Source organism: Rhinatrema bivittatum, chromosome 3, assembly GCF_901001135.1.
Source record: "Rhinatrema bivittatum chromosome 3, aRhiBiv1.1, whole genome shotgun sequence".
Lineage (NCBI taxonomy): Eukaryota > Metazoa > Chordata > Amphibia > Gymnophiona > Rhinatrematidae > Rhinatrema > Rhinatrema bivittatum.
Window position 1 is genome coordinate 9,876,256 of NC_042617.1, and position 19,150 is coordinate 9,895,405.

The 19,150-nt window shown below is 48.8% G+C and overlaps 1 protein-coding gene across 2 annotated transcripts; it reads left to right on the plus strand.

The window, feature by feature from the left end:
• Positions 1–807: 807 nt before the first annotated feature.
• Positions 808–15,433, plus strand: TCTE1 (t-complex-associated-testis-expressed 1). Of its 2 annotated transcripts, none has more exons than XM_029592883.1 (5): positions 808–869; positions 2,055–2,310; positions 13,201–13,775; positions 13,924–14,373; positions 14,938–15,433. In XM_029592883.1, the coding sequence occupies exons 2-5, from the start codon at positions 2,082–2,084 to the stop codon at positions 15,142–15,144; spliced, it is 1,461 nt and encodes a 486-aa protein (XP_029448743.1). In that variant the 5' UTR covers positions 808–869; positions 2,055–2,081; the 3' UTR covers positions 15,145–15,433. The 2 variants fall into 2 exon arrangements, with proteins under 2 accessions (XP_029448743.1, XP_029448742.1); XM_029592882.1 differs by having other exon boundaries at positions 814–973.
• The last annotated feature ends 3,717 nt before the right edge of the window (positions 15,434–19,150 follow it).

Consider the following 19,150-nt stretch of genomic DNA (forward strand, 5'->3'; position numbering starts at 1 on the left):
ACTGCCAGAAATATTACTACAAGACCCAGAACACCAATACCCATCCTATTGGAAAAAAAAACACAGAACAATCCAGGCTGCTATAGATCCCGACACAGACACCATTTATGGAAAAGCGTGATTGCGTGGTACTAGCAAAACTGGAAGTGGACAAGGCCCTGGAGGCCGCATGGGAAACCTGCTGGAATCTCTGCCAGGCCAGGTGCAATAGATCTTTGGAGATATAAAAGACCCCCCAGGCCTGAAGGTGAACGGGTGGTGTCCCTTTATATAACCGTTCTAATAGAAGAAGTTGGAAACTACAGTCTTGTCTTGGTGGACAGAATTTAATGAAGAGCCTTCTGAAGGAAAGCATAATTAAGGAATTAGAAGCCAGGCGGGAAGGGGAGGGAGATTGTGTCAAGTAAATCCGATTGACTTCTTGATTGGGTGATTAGAAAATTAGATCAAGGACTTCTCTGACTCCCTCCTGCTACCTCTGGCCCCCCTCCCATTCACATACATGTATTGGCATGACAATTTTACATGCCTTGTCAAACTGATATACAGAATGAGTAAAGTAAAAATAAAACATTACAAAATAATTACAGTAAGGTTATGGGAATTACGGGCTCTGCTGCTGTCCTGCATCCTCCCTAGCAGAGCTCAGCCCGCAGCAGGCACGGCGCCTCCCGGTCCAACCCCCACTTCCCCTCCCCCTCCCCCAGCGCTGATTGGCTACTTCCTTCCACCGGGGTGAGGAGGGGCGGAGAATCCCCGCCCTCCCTGCGGCGCTGATTGGTGGCCTCTCTCCTTCCCCGGGGGTTGCCGGGGTAACGTGGACGCTGAGCGGGAGGACGGCGGCGGCGGAGGAGGATCGGAGAAGGCCGGTAACGTTAAGCCCTGCTGCAGCCGGAGAGTCCCCGCACGTTAAGCACAGGAGAGCAGACCCTTCCGCTGCAGGAAAGGGAAGCGCGCAGCCGGGCCCTCTGAGGTGCAAAACTACAGCCCGGTACCGGGGAAGCTCCGAGCCCGGGGGCCGGGCCTTAGCACTGCGCTGCGCAGAATGTGTGCCCCCCCCCCCCCCCGGAGGGCCCAGGCGTGCACATAGGCCAAGCCCACATCCCGGCTTCGCAGTTTATGTGCCCACAAGCGCGAATCCTGCCTTCTTATGTGCACACAAAATGATTGCTGGCCAGAATAAAAGAGGGAAGAGCAGGGCCAGGCTGCAGCTCCTCCAGGGCGACCCCCGCCTGCCTGCTGGAAAGGCCGGTCTGCCACGGACGCACGGCTGCCCTAGGGCACAGCCCAGCCCAGAGTGGGCTGCATAGTGCTTGGCCCGTGGGGGTATTTAAAAAGAGGGAAAGATTTATGTGCACACATGCGGATTTGTGCATTTAAATCCCGAGTACAGGTCCCGGCACCAGTACTTAAGCTTCTGTTCGTAAGCTAACATTAGCCCTAGAATATTTTTCCACCTTTGAATGGGAGTTAGGTTTTCTTAACACTGAAAATTTGAGTTTAGCCAACGCAGCACCCTGCATTGGGGGGGGGGGGGGGGGAATAGCTAATGCCTTCATTACCATAAGACTTGCATGAAGGGCGTACATTGCCTGCACACTTTTTGTGTGCAAAACACTTTGCTGCACTGGTGGTAAAATTAGTGCACAAAACTCGACTCTGCCAAGCGCATCTTATTACTTTCTGCTCTTAAACTGTAAGCCCTCTGGTGCAGAGACATACATACGTAGCTACTGTACCTGAATGTAACTCATCTTGAGCCCAACCTTAGAAATTACTAACTCTAAAAACCTAATAGCACATTAACCACTGCAGCTACTGACGGCACGATAATTTTATAGTTGTCTTCAATGTATAAATGCAAATTAAAAATTACAAAGAAATAAATGCAAAACAAAAGTTCAGCTAAACTGGAATGGCATTGGAGTTTTACTCAGGCACTGCCTCTGCTACCCCTAGTACCACTTAATTAACAGGCCCTGCCCTAAAGGCTTCTGATCTAACCGCTAGAAAAGATGCTGATTTCTTTTCCAATTTGAACTTCTCTTTGGCAGAAATGAGCCACTAGAGGCAGCTGAGCAATGATCCCAGCAGCGAGCGCCCCTCTGATGGATGTCCAGGAGCGGAAGATGGCAGATTCTGCCGGTTATGCTGGTTTACTGGACCGTCAAGCTTTACAGATAGGCAAACAGCCAGCGTCTGCTATCAGGAGGCTGCGTAGGATTATCGCAGAGGATCCAGAGTGGTCACTTTACACAGTGCCACCACTGACAGACCTCTGCCTCCAGCATATAATCACCAACTTTGAGTGTAAGAGGTTCATATCTCTTAGGGGGTATAATAGAATTTAATAGATGCTGGGAGTGATGTCTCTTAGGGTGTATAATAGAAGTTAATAGGTGCTGGGAGCGATGTCTCTTAGCATGTATAATAGAAGTTAATAGGTGCTGGGAGTGATGTCTCTTAGGATGTATAATAGAAGTTAATAGGTGCTGGGAGCGATGTCTCTTAGCATGTATAATAGAAGTTAATAGGTGCTGGGAGTGATGTCTCTTAGGGGGTATAATAGAAGTTAATAGGTGCTGGGAGTGATGTCTCTTAGGATGTATAATAGAAGTTAATAGGTGCTGGGAGCGATGTCTCTTAGCATGTATAATAGAAGTTAATAGGTGCTGGGGGTGATGTCTCTTAGGGGGTATAATAGAAGTTAATAGGTGCTGGGAGTGATGTCTCTTAGGGGGTATAACAGAAGTTAATAGGTGCTGGGAGTGATGTCTCTCAGACTGTATAAGAGAAGTTAATAGGTGCTGGAAGCGATGTCTCTTAGGGTGTATAATAGAAGTTAATAGGTGCTGGGGGTGATGTCTCTTAGGGGGTATAATAGAAATTAATAGGTGCTGGGAGTGATGTCTCTTAGGGGGTATAACAGAAGTTAATAGGTGCTGGGGGTGATGTCTCTTAGGGGGTATAATAGAAGTTAATAGGTGCTGGGAGTGATGTCTCTTAGGGGGTATAACAGAAGTTAATAGGTGCTGGGAGTGATGTCTCTCAGACTGTATAAGAGAAGTTAATAGGTGCTGGAAGCGATGTCTCTTAGGGTGTATAATAGAAGTTAATAGGTGCTGGGGGTGATGTCTCTTAGGGGGTATAATAGAAATTAATAGGTGCTGAGCATGCCCTCAGGGAAGTGCAGTTTTTCCAGGGTTTATCCAATAAACACCTATTGTTTTTTTATTCAGTGTTTATTGAGATTTAATGGTTTAAAGTTAAAATCAGAAACCCTAGCTTTTTGTATTCTCAGAGATCACCGAATTTGCTGGCAAATAAACAGCTAAATTTACAGGGCCTAATGTTGATTAGTAGGGTTTATCCATCTAAGTGGCATCCTCTGAATATCCGCTAATTAGAAACCGGATAGTCAATGGCAGGGAATGGGCAGTGCTACTTATCTGGTTATCTTGACCTGATAAGTGCCTGTATTCAGCCTTTCCTGGTTAAGTTAACTGAATAAGTTAGATCTGCTCAATAGCAGGTCTAAAGTTATCTGGACATAATTTAGTCGGATAACTAGAGTCTATCAATTGATATTCAGCAGCATAGCCGTGCTACTAAATTTCCCTTCTGAGTTATCTGGATAAGTAATATCTGGATAACTTAGATAACCAGATTTCTTTGAATACTGGGCCCACATTTTCTAAACCCCTAAAATCTGAAACCCTGGCTATATCCTGGCAGTGTGGCCAGAGATAACTGGGCAGACGGAATGTGTCGGTTGTCTTTATCTGCTGTCATTAACTATGTTAATATGAATGTTTCCTAGCAAATAGACAGATGGACTCAGGACCAGTGGGTTTATGCACCTCTACCAGCAGATGGAGATGGAGCAAGCTGATGTCATAATATACATAACCCTGCAGTGGCCGCAGCCTGCCAGTATTCTCCGTCTCCAGCGGATGGGGATTGCTTCAGATTTTGGATGGATAATTTTAAATTGAATAAAGAAAATTCTCTCTACGTACCCGGATTAGTCTGGATTCCTGACCCTCCAGCAGATGGCGACAGAGAAGTTTTGACTGAGCTGCCCGATATCCTGAGGTGCCACCTGCAGTCCGTCAGAATTTCTCTGTCTCCAGCAGATGGTGGAGGTGCAAAATCCTGCAGTCTGAGATATAAGACCAGCAGGTTACTGGGTTAGACTTCTAGCCTCCCAGGGGGTTGTCAGGACCTGGTGGGACCATCCCCCCTGGTATTTGAGGCAGGCGAGCAGAGGGTTGCGGACCCTGTAAGCTCTGTGCCCAGGGTGATACCAGGGAACCTGGCTCACTCTCCCTGGCGGGCACTGGGGACCCTTCAGAGCCTGGTTTTTTTGTTTGGTGGTAGGCAAGAAAGTTTTGTTTGGAAAAAAAAAAAAAGTGCGGAGGTAGCGGCACATCTCTCAGGTAGGCGAGGATTTCGGTCCTCCTTTGGCTCACTCCTTCACTGCTGGGGAGGGAGGGCTTTTCTCTTTATTCTCCCCGCGGTTTCTTGCGTTTCCCCCAATCCTCCGATGCCGCGTGGTGCAGCCTGTGGTGCGTGCGGTGACGCGCGCTCGTTGTTCGCGCGCCGGCCTCTGTTCCAGGTGCCTCCCCAGTGGGGAGGGCATCTCGAGGAAATCATTGGGGAGCCAGGCGCTCAAACAGAAAAAGAGAGAGAGGACTGGAAGTCTGTGACTTGTCCGGTGCTGACAGCAGATCCCCTCCCAGGAGGATGACAGGTCCTGGTCGTAGGGCCGAGCAAGCAGGGGTTGGGGACCCTAATCTGCTCTTGGGGACCTAGTGAAGGTGAAAACTGGTGGTCCATTTCCCTGACCTCCAGGAGCGCGAGGAGGATCCCTCGGCCTCTCTTCAGCTAAGCTGCTCGCTTTTCTTCTTATAAAGAACAGAGGAAGGCAGGCCTGATCGGGTTTCCTGTTTTCTCCTTTCATTCGGGCTGTGAGGCTTTTCGGGGATTGGTTTGTTTTATCGCTGCTTCCTCCGCCCGTGTGGACCCCGCTGCAGCCCGGCATGTCTAGTGAGCGCCGATGCTCCGTCTGCGGGTCGGCCTCTCCGTGCTTGTCGTGTACTGGCCCCTGTGTGTGTGTGTGTGGGGGGGGGGGGGGAGGAGGGGGGGGGGGGGCCTGCGGCGGCATCTGCACGACAGCATCTGCACGACAGCGTGGGTCGGGAGGTTCTAAGGCTGCTCGGTGTGCGGCTGCAGCTCCGTTCCCACTGAGCGCGGGAACGGCGGCCATTTTGGGGACATTCACTCCTAAGGCACCGATCGCAGCTGGGGGAGGGGATCTCCCCCTGCACTTTCCCCCGCCAAATTAAGCTCCGTTGAGGCCCGGGAGGGCCGCAGGCAGCAGTCTGAGGGGGAGTTTGATCATCTGGAGGAGGATACTGATTCCTTTCCCCCCTTTTTCGCCCAAGTTTGTGCTCTTAAGGCTCAAAGCTTTCATTGCCTGTGAGGCCATGGGGCGGCCCTGTTGTGAGCACCAGGCCACCGATCCTCTGAAGGTGAAGAGGTTTAAGCTCTCTGGGACCCTGGGGCCCTGAGGATTCATTGGGGCCAGGGGTCTCCAAAACTTGGAAATTTGGAGGGGGCTTCCTCCGATATTGTTGCGACCGTCGCTGCCCGACGTCTCCACTACGCCCACCTTAACTCTTTGGCTACTCCCTCTTTGCTTGATGGGAGATTGGCCACCGCGGCGTCAACTTGCCGACCTCCGGCGTCCCCAGGCCGGCTGGACGCTGCACTCCGCCATGTTTCCCAGAAGCCTAAGGGCGCGCGCGTGGCGTGGCCCTGACTCAAGTACCAGCAGTGGTGCGAACCTCAGGGGCGTCCCTCCGAGATGACATCATCCTCACCGGATACTTAAGGTCTCTGAATTTGCTAACTAATCGAGTTAGCAACGGAAAGAATGCCTAGCTGCCTCCAGGTATCGCTGCGGATGGGATTCGCTCTCTGCATACCTTGCTACTCTGCCTCCTCAGACTTTACCAGAGGTACCCGCTCCTCAGGGGCCTCGCTCTCTCTTGTTTTTCAGGTCGCAGTCTGGAACCAATTCTCCCTCCTCGAGGGCCCACCTTCCCGGATTTGCTACTGAATACCACTCCTGCCAGGGGGTCTTCGCTGCCTACAACACCAGTGAGTTACCATCTCTCTCTCAGAGCGTTGCCTGGAACCAGGTACTTGCTCCTCGAGGGCCTATTCATTCCAGCTCCTGGGCTGCTTCTAAGAGACTACAGTGTGAGTGTTACCATCAAGGTTCTGTTCCTGAACTCTGCATACCCTGCCTACTCACTATATTCAGTTTCTCTACAGCTCAGTTATTCAGGATCGCTGCTCCAATATCTGAGGGACTACAGCCCAGCCGGGCACTTCCAGCTCACTACTGCCACCTCTGGTGGTTCAATATACTGTTTAATAAAAAAAACTAGTGTGTGTCTATCTCCAAACTCTGAGCCTGACTGGTGGTCTCTCTCGGGATCTTCCCCCGAGGGCGTGGTCATCTGCCACCGGCTCAAGGATCCTCCCACAGCCTCCAGTGGTGGTTGCAGGAGGCTCATCTGAGAGAGGGAGTTTCTTTGTCCTCCCTGACCTGGTTAGTACTCATGACAGATGTGAGTCTCCTGGGTTGGGGGGCTCACTGTCAAGAGCTGATGGCCCAAGGACGTTGGAATGCTGAAAAGTCCCCTCTGGAACATCAAATCGCCTGGAAGCCCGGGCAGTCCGGTTGGCATGCTTGCAGTTCACCCACAGGCTTCAGGGTCAAGTGATCCATGTGATGTTGGATAACACGACGACTGAGGCCTACATCAATCACCAGGTAGAAACCAAGAGACAGCAAGTGTCGCAGGAAATAGACCAACTTATGGAATGGGTGGAAGGACATCTACAGATGATCTCGCCTCTCACATTGCAGGAAAAGACAATGTAAAGACGGACTTTCTCAGCAGGGAGAGTCTGGACCCAGGAGAATGAATGTTGTTAGATGTGGCGTTTCAGCTGATTGTGGATCGCTGGGGCCTTCTGTTCCTGGACCTGATGGCGACTTCTTGCAATGTGAAAGTTCCTTGCTTCTACAGTCGCCGGAGAGATCTGTGGTCCCTGGGCATAGATGCTCTTGTACAGATCTGGCTGGAGGACAGATTGCTTTATGCCTTTCCTTCGTGGCCCTTGCTGGGGTAGGATAATTTGCAAAATCGAAGTCCACAGGGGGCCTAGTACTTCTGCTGAGAACAGACTGGTCCAGGATTCTGTGGTATGCAGATCTGTGAAGACTCATGATGGAGACCTCCCCCACCTTTGTCTTCTGCTGCATGTGGATCTGTTGCAGGAGGGATCGGTTCTTCATGAGAATCCGACTTGGTTCTGTCTTACAGTTTGGCCCTTGAGAGGGCTCGCTAGTTGAAGCGTGGATATTCTGCTACGATGATTGCCACCTTACTCATTGCACGAAAGTTCTCCACTTCCTTAGCCTATGTGCGGATCTGGAGAGTATTTGAGGCCTGGTGTGAGGCGCATGGTTGTTGTTTCTCGTTTGGTTAAGATCCATTACATTCTGGATTTTTTGCAGGATGGGTTGAATAAAAGATTGGCCCTTGGTTCTTTGAAGGTGCAGATTGAGGCTCTTGCCTGTTTCAGAGGCCTGGTGAATGGTGTTTCCTTGTCGTCTCATCCTGATGTGGCCTGTTTTTTTGAAGGGAGTGAAGCATCTTAGGCCTCCCTCGAGGTTACCAATTCCATTGTGGAACCATATATTCAGCTGCCTTAATCTAATTACTCCTTCTTATAAGTGCAACTCTGTTGATTTTGAATATGACTGATGATTGTGGATATTGACAAATGTTTTCAACAATTGTTTATATGTTTGAATATGGGCAATATTTTGTTGACACTGTTCACTGTTCTCAATTTTCTATATGAAATTCATGTTATGTTTTGTCATGTTTTATGTTTCTCAATTATTGTACGTATGTATTTATTGTAAATCGCCTTGACCATTTGTGAAAGGCGATTAATACATTTTAATAAAATGTAAAAATGGTCGTGGATTTTTTGGTAGGCCCTACGTTCCAACCGCTGCGTAGCCTTTCCTTGTGGTTATTGACCTTGAAACAGTGTTCTTGGTGGCTATATGTTCTGCGCATTGAATGTCTGAGCTGCAGGCCTTGTCTTGCCGGGAGCCGTTCCTTTGGGTGACTCCGGGGGCATTGCAGCTGCGCACTGTTCTGTCCTTCTTGCCTAAGGTGATCTCAGAATTTCATTTGAATCAGTCCATTTCCTTGCCATCCCTGCTCTTTCATGGATTAAGTCTTACCTCCAAAACCGTAGCTACACAGTCCTCACTGACAACTTTGAATCTTCACCTGTTAATCTCGACTGTGGTGTCCCCCAAGGATCCTCCCTCTCTTCCACCCTATTTAACATTTATATGCTCCCTCTCACCAACCTCCTCTCCATCCTTGGTGTTACACACTTAATCTATGCAGATGATCTGCAAATCCTCATCCCCTTCACAAATTCCATTCTCACCGCACTCCAAAACTGGGACACTATTCTTGCCTCCATCAACCAGCTCCTCACTGACATGCACTTATCCCTCAATCCCCAAAAAACTGAACTCCTTCTCATCTCCTCCAAACATTCGTCAATACCCATACCCTCTACCCTCTCCTCTACCACTTTCCCCTCCGACACATGAAACCTGGGTGTTATACTCGATAACCAACTCACCTTCAAACCTTACATCAAATCTATTCTCAGCAGCTGCTATTTCAAACTACAAACCCTCAAAAAACTCAAACCCCTTCTCTATTTCTCTGATTTCCGTACTGTACTCCAATCTATAATTTTTTCGAAGATCGATTACTGCAACGCTCTCCTCCTTGGCCTCCCTGCTACCTACATCAAACCTTTACAACTCCTTCAGAACGCTACTGCACGCATCCTCACTAATGTCAATAAGAAAGACCACATCACTCCCACCCTCATTGATCTCCACTGGCTTCCCATTCACTCACAAATTATTTACAAAACCCTAACCCTCATTCACAAAAGCATTACCAATGAACATTACAACTGGTTAAACCCACCATTCCTCCCTTGCACCTCCACAAGACCTACTCGTTCCTCCCTCCGTGGAACTCTAATTTCTCCCTCCATAAAATCTACTAGACTTATTTCCACAACCAACAGAGCCCTTTCCCTCTTGACCTACGCACCGAAACCTCCACACCCAACTTCAAAAAGAAACTTAAAACCTGGCTCTTCCTTCAAGCCTACCCCCTTTCATCATCACTTACTAACCCTCCCCATCCAGGACCCACACCTAACACTTGTCCCCTCTAGCCCTCCTCTCCCTTCTTCTCTCCCCTAATCAAGAACCAGCAATAAATACAAATGCATCACTTAACCTTGTATTTAACGAGTGTTATATACAGGGTTATATAACCTTGTATATAACCTTGTATATAATGAATGTTTCGCTAAACTCTGTACATAACCTTTCCCTTTGTGTCATTGTTTTACTCCTTCCCTGTCCCCACCTATGTCACTCCTAGTTGAATCCCTCCTTTCTAATTTATCTAGTTTTTGCTCTGTTACTGCGTTCTATTGTTTTCTGTTCTTTGTAAAGGCAATGCCTATATATACATTGGTTGTAAGTTACATGTAAACCGACACGATGTGCAAACAGTTGTCGGTATATAAAACCATTTAAATAAATAAATAAATAAATAAATAAGGTCAAGGATGCAGAGGATTTTTGCCTTTTGCGCTCCTTGGATGTTAAGCGTCTTGTCATGTGGTATCTGCTGGTTTCTGAAACTTTCCAGTTGTTCTCCATGGCAGGAGTAAGCAGGGTGCTCAGGCTTCGCGGGCTACAATAAATTGCTGGATTAAGGAGGTGGTCTTGGCCACGTATATGGATGCTGGAAAGCCGTTGTCTACTCAGGTTAGGGCTCATTCTAGTAGGGCTCAGGCAGTGTCGTGGGTGGAAGTTAGTCTGTTGTCTCCTATCAATATCTGCCAAGCTGCGACATGGTCCTCTTTACACGCTTTCTCCAGGTTTTATCGTCTGGATGTGCAGGCCCAGGAGGATGCAGCCTTTGCATGAGTGGTGTTGACTGGATCGCGGGCAGCCTCCCACCCTGTTGGGGAGTAGCTTTGGTACATCCCACGGGTCCTGAGTCCATCTGTCTACATGCTAGGAAATGGAGAAATTACTTATCTGATGATTTTGTTTTCCTTAGTGTAGACAGATGGACTCCGCTTCCTGCCCTCAGCTGCCGCATGAGTGTGTCAATAGTCTTGTGGAGCTCTGGGTCCCAAAGGATTACTGGTAAGTGTTCATCCAGTCCATAGCTTGGGGTACCTGGAATCTTACGGGAGTTCACTGTTATAGTTGGTTGAGTATAGTCATGGTTGCCTGTTTTTAATTATCTTTTTTATCAAGTTTTTTGCTAGTCTGTCCTCAGTTGCTTTTGAAGAGAATACTGGCAGGCTGGGGTCACTGCAGGGTTATATATACCGTGACGTCAGCTTGCTCTGTCTCCATCTGCTGGACAAGGAGAATACTGGCAGGCTGGGGTCACTGCAGGGTTATATATACCGTGATGTCAGCTTGCTCTGTCTCCATCTGGTGGACAAGGAGAATACTGGCAGGCTGGGGTCACTGCAGGGTTATATATACTGTGATGTCAGCTTGCTCTGTCTCCATCTGCTGGACAAGGAGAATACTGACAGGCTGGGGTCACTGCAGGGTTATATATACCATGACGTCAGCTTGCTCCGTCTCCATCTGCTGGACAAGGAGAATACTGGCAGGCTGGGGTCACTGCAGGGTTATATATACCGTGATGTCAGCTTGCTCTGTCTCCATCTGCTGGACAAGGAGAATACTGGCAGGCTGGGGTCACTGCAGGGTTATATATACCGTGACGTCAGCTTGCTCCGTCTCCATCTGCTGGCAGGGGCGCATAACCACTGGCCTGAGTCCATCTGTGTACACTAAGGAAAACGAAATTATCGGGTAAGTAATTTCTCCAATTTCTTCCACTCTTACCCCTTTCTCTTATCAAAAGGGAGATTAACAGCAAGGCTCTGCGGGATTTTGTAAATTGGGCCAACACCTGAAAAGGAACTCTCTTTCTTTTCTCTCTGCTACTTTCCTCCTTTTTCCAGGCCTTGGTGAGGTCCTGTCCCACCACATGGGAAGTGGAAAGCAGCAGGGCTTGGCCTTGGCGGAGTGATTCACAGGACCTCAAGGCCCGATGTAGTGAGGGGCACTGGGCGGGATGCTCCTGCTGACGACTGGTTGGACGCCCAGAAATTTACAAGGCCTTTTTCACTCATCCATGCAGATTCCAGGACCGGATTTAAGTTGCTGCATTCAGAGGCAGCGTGTTGGGGGTGGGGTGGAGTTTGTCTAACTTGCCCCAACCCCCCTCCTCCCCGCAGGGCTAGAAGGATAATTCCTCCCCCTCATCACCCATGCTCAGTCCCCTTATGCGATCTCCCCCTCACTTTCACGTCAGCAGCAAGTGGAGGCTGGGGCCTCCTACTGACGGGACCCTTTGAAGATATCTGGTTCAGTGCTCGGTTATCCAGCCACACAAAACCAGATACCTTTAGACCTACAGTTTGGCTGGTTAGTTTTAAAGTTATGCAGCTGCAGGTAGCCGGATAATTTTACTAAGGGATATTGAGTGGGATGTTTATCCCACTCAATATCCAGGATAAGTTATGCAGCTAACTTTAGTCAGCTAAATTATCCACCAACCAGCTTACTGAATACTGGCTCCTGGGTCTATAAGGGGTGAGCTCACAGTGTGACTGGCCCAGCGGCCCACAGGGGATGCCCGATTCCCCAATAGGGCAATCAGGCCCTGCCTATTCTTTCCTCCCCTTCAGCCCGTTCTTCGGTTCCTCCATCTCTGCTTTCTCCCTTCTCCATATAATGCCTCTTTATCCTATTCTTCCCCCTTGCTGCCACGCTCTTTTCCCCTTCCCCAGCATTTGTCCCCTGCCTTTTTTTTCCCTCCTTCGACCTCCCCAGCATCCATCCCCCCTCACCTTCCCTGCCTGGCTTGTGGCTGCGGCTCAGCTCCATCTGTGCCAGCACCGCGAGTACGTTCAAAGTTGACAGGCCAGAACTTCCCGGCTACTGGTCTCCTGCAGCCAGGAAGCAGCACCCCACAAATCCTGAACATGGCTGCGTTGCTGGCATCCCCGGGGCAGAAGGGTGTGCATAGGCATGGCCGTTGGAAGAATGCTGTGCAATCATGCATAACGCACACCTTAGAGGGAACACTGGTTCCGAATCCCTCCGCTCAGTCAGCTGTCACAGCAGAGCCCAGGAGGGGAGGGGCCTGGCAGTAAAGAAACGTTCCCCTCTTTGGCTACCGGTGCAAGTCCCTCTTCTGGGACTCCCGACTGCTTCCAGACTGGTTTGACTTTATTTACAAGGCTCTGGTTCCACAGGAAGCAAAGAGCTGAACAGGTCTCACTTTCCCTGATCTGGGAATCCAGTAGGGCAGTGGTCCCCAATCCTGTCCTGGGGGCCCACCAGCCAGTCGGGTTTTCAGGTTACCCACAATGAATATGCATGAGAGAAAATTTGCATGCACTGCCTCCATAACATGCAAATGTTCTCTCATGCATATTCATTGTGGAGATCCTGAAAACCCAACTGGCCGGTGGGCCTCCAGGACAGGGTTGGGGACCACTGCAGTAGGGGGGCGCCAGTTACCCCCAGTGACAGAGTTTGGGGGCCGTCAGCCTGTGGCTGATTCCTGTCTCCTGGAACAACAGATCCCTTTACTGCTTCCCACCCTGGGTTGAGCTGTAGTGGGAGGGGTCCCTGCGGTACTCACATTTCTAGCAGCTCGCTCGGAAAAGATCCTCAGGGGGGTGGGAGGGATTCTTCAGAGCGCTAAGCTGCCTCCTTAGGGAGCGAGACGGGTATCGCCTGCTCGCTCTCTCTGACTAGAAGCGCCCAGTCCCTGCCCGGTTAAACCCTGGGCTTTACAGCCAGGGGTTTGTATTCAGAGAGTAGTGGAGTGTAGCAAGAGGTTACAGCCCTAAACAAATTCCCTGTAAGTTTCTGTGAAATGAGTGACAATGGACATGAGAGTTGTAGCAACTGAGTCCAACAATCCTCTCTCTTCTCTCATGCAGCCCATCCCATTGTGGAAAAGCTGATCCCCAAGCATCAGGAGCACGTCCTGCAAAAACTCTCCACCAGCCTGCCCCTCTCTGTCACAGCCAACCTGATAAGTGATGAGGGCTACTGGCAGAGGTGCTGCACCAAGCGCTGGGAAATCTGCGACACTTCCTCCTACGGGGGCAGCTGGAAGCGGATGTTCTTTGAACGTCACCTGGAGAACATCATCGAGCACTTCATCCCAGGGGTGACAGACCTTGGTGTGATCCGGAGCGCCCTTCCCCTCTGCAAGCAGTATGTCAAGAAACTGAACATCACCCAGCTCCTGCCTCCAATAAAGATGGACCTAAGAAAGCAAGACGAAGAGGAAGACACCTCCGACTCGGGGAGCGATAATGGCACCGAGATGTCCACCACAGACCACTTGGATCTGGGGTTCGTTATCGGTGCCTTGTCCAACTTGGAGGAGCTGCACCTGGTCTACGGGGTGAAAAGCTGCGGAATGAACTTTGAGTGGAACCTTTTTGACTTCACCTACCCGGACTGCTTCTCCCTGGCCAAACTCCTCAAGATCTGCAAGACTTTGAAGGTAATTTGAAACCGCCTTCCCCTATCCTCATGAGGGAGGCATTCAGTGGTATAACAGGCTATTTCTTGCACCAGCTGTGTAACAGGAATTAGGGAGTCCTATTTGGGGACATGGTTACACAGTGTCTTACTGTTTTACCCTTCTGCAGGTTTTTAAGCTGTATAAGAGCAAAGTGGACGATGTTAAAGCTCGAGTGCTGATCAACAGTCTGCTGGAGCACCCGTCCCTGGTACACCTGGACCTTTCTCACAATCTGATCGGTGATCGAGGCGCCCGAGCCGTTGGCAAACTTATCAACCACAGCAAGCTGGAAACCATCGATCTGTGCAACAACCGAATCCAGGCCAATGGGGCCCAGGTCATTGCCCTCGCCCTGACCCGAAATTCCATTCTGACCTCCCTGAACCTGCGGCTCAATCGCCTAGGGGATGAGGGAGGCCAGGCAATATGCCACGCCCTGCTGACCAACTCCACCCTGACCAATCTGCACCTCGGCAGCAATGAGCTGTCCGAGCCCACGGGCATCGTCCTCTCTCTTGTCCTGTCCCGGAACAAGGTGCTGCGGACCATCAACCTCTCTTCCAACCGCATTGGCATGGTAAGTTGCTTCTTTCCCGGCGTGGCGAGGGAAGCCCATTTAAGATTATCGGGTAGAGCAGTAATGCTGAGGAATGCGTACAGCAGCAGGCGTTCAGGGAGACCAGAATCCATCCTGCAGGTGCCTTCTGGCTGTGGGTCAGAGCATTAGCTCAGCGACTTCAGCACGTTATGGAAAGGAGAACGTCCCTTCACTGTCAGTAGCAGCAGGAAGCCGATATTTTCACAGTTGCAGCAGCTGTTAAGAGTAGCCAATGTGTCTTATTCGGGTGGGGCTTGCAAAAGAAGGTCCATAGAGTTTCCTAGTGGCTGAGAATGGGTTCAGGGTAGCCAGGCCCTTGCTGTTTCTGCGCTCCCCAAACACAAAAGAGGGAAGAGCAGAGCGGCTGCCTGAATTTTAAGTACTGATAATACAGCAGGAAGACGTGACAGGAAGGGCCATATTGCATCTCATCTCTGGTGCACTGGCCCCCACACAGGCATTTGGCTGTAATTGGCCCCTTGCCTGTGAGGTGAATATGCCCCTTGACGTCTGGCTTTAATGGTTTCTCCATTGGAATTCCAGGATGGTGGCAAGCAGCTGGTGGAAGGCATGTCCGACAATAAGACGGTGGTGGAGTTCGACCTGCGGCTGACAGAGGTGGGGCAGGAGAGCGAGTTCTGCATTAACCAGATTCTGAGGAATAACCAGGAGCGGGCTCGCCTGAGAGCTCTCCAGAATCAGCCTGCCCATCCTCTGCAGTACATCCCATCGGACATCAAGGGGCGCTGAGAGCAAGCTTTCAAACCCCCTTAGTTTAGATCTTGCATTTTCTTCTTTCTGTTCCTTTTTGATATACATTATTGCCAGTCGGCTGTATTTTGCCGACCCCTGCCTTGGTTGGGCTCTCGTGCTTCTCTCAGACTGTCTAGGACTAGACCGTCACTGTGGAAGATGTGTGGCTTCCATGCCACCTTGCAAGCTGGAACTTTGGAAGGCAGATGAGGTATATGTAGGTCCAACGTACAGCTCAGAAAGCTGCCCAGGAAAGTAATAAAGCCTGTCTGCTCATCTCACAGTCCCTGCGTCTCTGTTGTTAATCCTCTTATTCTTGTAATTTATAATTGGTGCTGATCCATCAGTACAGCTTTCTCCAATTCTAGCTTGTCAGAAAAGAGAACCTCTTCCAGCCTGGCTGTTCATTCACAGGGATCCAGTATTTCTCCCTTTAAACCTACGATCTGCCTTTGGAGCTGAAGATGCTCTGGTGGAGACCACAGCTCCCTTCAGAATTTGGTGTACAGGAACCTTTAGCTAGTCAGTCATTAAGAAGATAGTTTTGTAATAGCCTGCATAAGAAAATCAGCAAATACATGCATAGGTTACACCCTTATCCCAAAGTAACTTTGCTCCTTGGTATTCTTCCATCTTAAGAGACTTGAAATGAATACTTCAAAGTGCTGAACGACTCTGGCATAAATCTAAATCTACCTCTGACCTGCACACTTATCATCCAAAGCTAGCTGATTATAAGGTAGCCATTGATACTGCCAAAACGAATTGCTTTCCTTCTCATCCTGCTACACCAGACCAGAATGTTTCCCTTCCAGTAGATGGAGACAGAGCACATTGCTTTTCCTGTGACATCATTACTATTTGTGTGGTGCAATGACAGACAAAGCCAGTATTCCCTGCCTCCAACATATGAGGAAAGGCTCATATGTTGAGGAAGAGGTTAGGGCTGTTCAGCTTGGAGAAGAGACGGCTGAGGGGGGATATGATAGAGGTCTTTAAGATCATAAGAGGTCTTGAACGAGTAGATGTGAATTGGTTATTTACACTTTTGAATAATAGAAGGACTAGGGGGCATTCCAGGAAGTTAGCAAGTAGCACATTTAAGACTAATCAGAGAAAATTCTTTTTCACTCAACGCACAATAAAGCTCTGGAATTTGTTGCCAGAGGATGTGGTTAGTGCAGTTAGTATAGCTGTGTTTAAAAAAGGACTGGATAAGTTCTTGGAGGAGAAGTCCATTACCTGCTATTAAGGTCACTTAGAGAATAGCCACTGCCATTAGCAATGGTTACATGGAATAGACTTAGTTTTTGGGTACTTGCCAGGTTCTCATGGCCTGGATTGGCCACTGTTGGAAACAGGATGCTGGGCCTGATGGACCCTTGGTCTGACCCAGTATGGCATGTTCTTAATGCAACAGCAGTAGCATATGTGAACAAACAGGGGGATATGCGAAGTTGGGGAATATCCGAAGAGACAAACCTTCTATTTCCCTGGGCAGAAAGAAATCTTCAATTGAACAGAATCGGTTCCAAAACCGATCCCTGGGGCACTCCACTTAACACTGTTCTCTCTTCAGAGTAGGTTCCATTTACCATTACGCGCTGTCTCCTGTCAGTCAACCAGTTTGTAATTCATGCCACCAACTTGGCACCCAAACTTCTCATTATATTGAATATCCTCCTATGCAGGACCATATCAAAAGATTTGCTGAAATCTAAGTAAATCACATCGAGCGCTCTTCCTCGATCCAATGTTCTAGCCACCCAATCAAAAAAAAGCAATCCGATTTCTCTGACAGGACCTGGTAAATCCATGCTCCCTCAGGTCCAGCAACCCACTATCATTTCCTTCAGCACTACCAAGGTGAGGCTAACTGGCCTGTAGTTTCCAGCCTCCTCTCTGGGACCACCACTGCTCTTCTCTAGTCATGCGGCACCACTCCCGAATCCAGGGATCTATTAACATAGTAACATAGAAATGACAGCAGAAAAGGACCAAATAGTCCATCCAGTCTGCCCAGCAATTTTCTATGGTAGTATCCGCTGCTCTGTGCAGGTTATCCCCATCTTTCTTTTAAGGGTAGCAACTGCTGCTCCATGCAGTTATCACCAAGCCTTATCATAACCCATAAAAATTTACTGCTGGCAACATTGTTACTGGGTGATGAGCCTTGAAAACTCAGTCGGTGCTTCTTGACGCGCTTTGCTTATGGACTTGTCCATGGGAACAGTCCTGTGTTTTTTCCCTGATGTCTGTGCAATGGTACCCTAGACTGTAAAAAAAGTCAGGGCTTGTGTTGGTTGTCTCTGAATCCAATTCCTCTTCCCCCACCCCCTTCGTCAAAGCAGAGAGTGATGTTGCAGTTGCATCAAAAGATTTATTGGCTAAGGGTAATAATCACATGCCTTCTATTAAGGGTAGTAACTGCTACTCTGTATAGGTTACCCCTATAAAAGTCGAGGCCCTTGTTGGTTGCTGTCTGAATCCAATTCCCCTTTTCCCCCTGCCATTGAAGTAGGGAGCAACTTTGGAGTTGCATCAAAAGTGTTTATTGGTTAAGGGTAGAAATAGCCTCACCAGCAAGTTACCCCCATGCTTACCAGTTCCCCAGACCATAAAAGTCGAGGCCCTTGTTGGTTGCTGTCTGAATCCAATTCCCATTTTTCCCTGCTGTTGAAGCGGAGAACAAAATTAGAGTTGTATCAAAGGCTTATTGGTTAAGGGTATTAACACCTCACCAGCAAATTACCCCCATGCACTCGTTTCCTCATTCCCATCCTCTGAGCCCTTAGGGATCCACAGTGTTTATCCCATGCCCCTTTGAATTCTTTCACTGTTTTCATCTTCATCACCTCCTCTGGAAGGGCATTCCAGGCATCCACCACCCTCTCTGTGAAGAAATATTTCCTGACAGTTCTGAGTCGTCTTCCCTAGAGTTTCATTTCATGACCTCTAGTTCTATTGTTTGTGCATCATTAAAACCTTTCGAGAATCTAAAGGTCTGTAACCTATCTTTCCTGCACCTCCTCTCTTCCAGGGTATACATATTCAGATCCTTCAGCCTCTCATCATATGTCTTCTGATACTGACCATACACAATTTTGGTTGCCCTTCTCTGGACCGCCTCCATCCAGTCTTTCATTTTTGAGATACAGGCTCCAGAACTGAACACAGTACTTGATGTGGGGCCTCACCAAGGACCTGTACAAGGGCATCATCACCTCCTTTTACTTACTGGTTATTCCTCTCTCTATGCAGCGCAGCCCAATATTCTTCTGGCTTTAGCTATTGTCTTGTCACATTACATCGCCATCTTCAGATCGCCAGAAGCTATCATGCCAAGATCCCTCTTTTGGTCCGTGCACATCAGTCTTTCACCTCCCATCAAATATATCTTTTGGATTACTACAACCCAGATGCATGACTCTGCATGTCTTGGCATTGAATCCCAGCTGATAAATCTTCAACTGCCCTTCAAGCTCTCTTAAATCACTATTTCAGACATATCCATTCTGTTGCAGATCTTAGTATCAACCATAAATAGACACATTTTACCTTCTATCCCTTCCACAATGTCGCTCACAGAGATATTGAACAGAGTCGGTCCCAATATCGATCCCTGTGGCACTCCACTTAACACCATTCTCTCTTCAGTCAACCAGTTTGTAATCCATGCCATCACCTTGGCGCTCACTCCCAAGCTTCTCATTTTATTTACAAGCCTCCTATGCGGGACCGTATGAAAAGCTTTGCTGAAATCCAAGTAGATCACATTGAGCACTCTTCCTCAATCCAATTCTCTAGTCACCCAATCAGAAAACAATCAGATTTGTCTGACATAACGTTCCTCTGCTGAATCCATGCTGCTTCGGGTCCAGCAACTTATTGGATTATAGATAATTCAGTATCCTTTCTTTCAATAGCATCTCCATTAATTTTCTCACCATGAGGTGTGGCTAACCAGCCTGCAATTTCCAGCCTCCTCTCTGCTTTCACTCTT

Coding starts and splice junctions, on each gene's coding strand:
- TCTE1 (XM_029592883.1), top strand. CDS start 2,082: ATGATCCCAGCAGCGAGCGCCCCTCTGATGGATGTCCAGGAGCGGAAG. Junction 13,776..13,923: donor AGATCTGCAAGACTTTGAAG/GTAATTTGAAAC, acceptor ACCCTTCTGCAG/GTTTTTAAGCTGTATAAGAG. Junction 14,374..14,937: donor CTTCCAACCGCATTGGCATG/GTAAGTTGCTTC, acceptor TTGGAATTCCAG/GATGGTGGCAAGCAGCTGGT.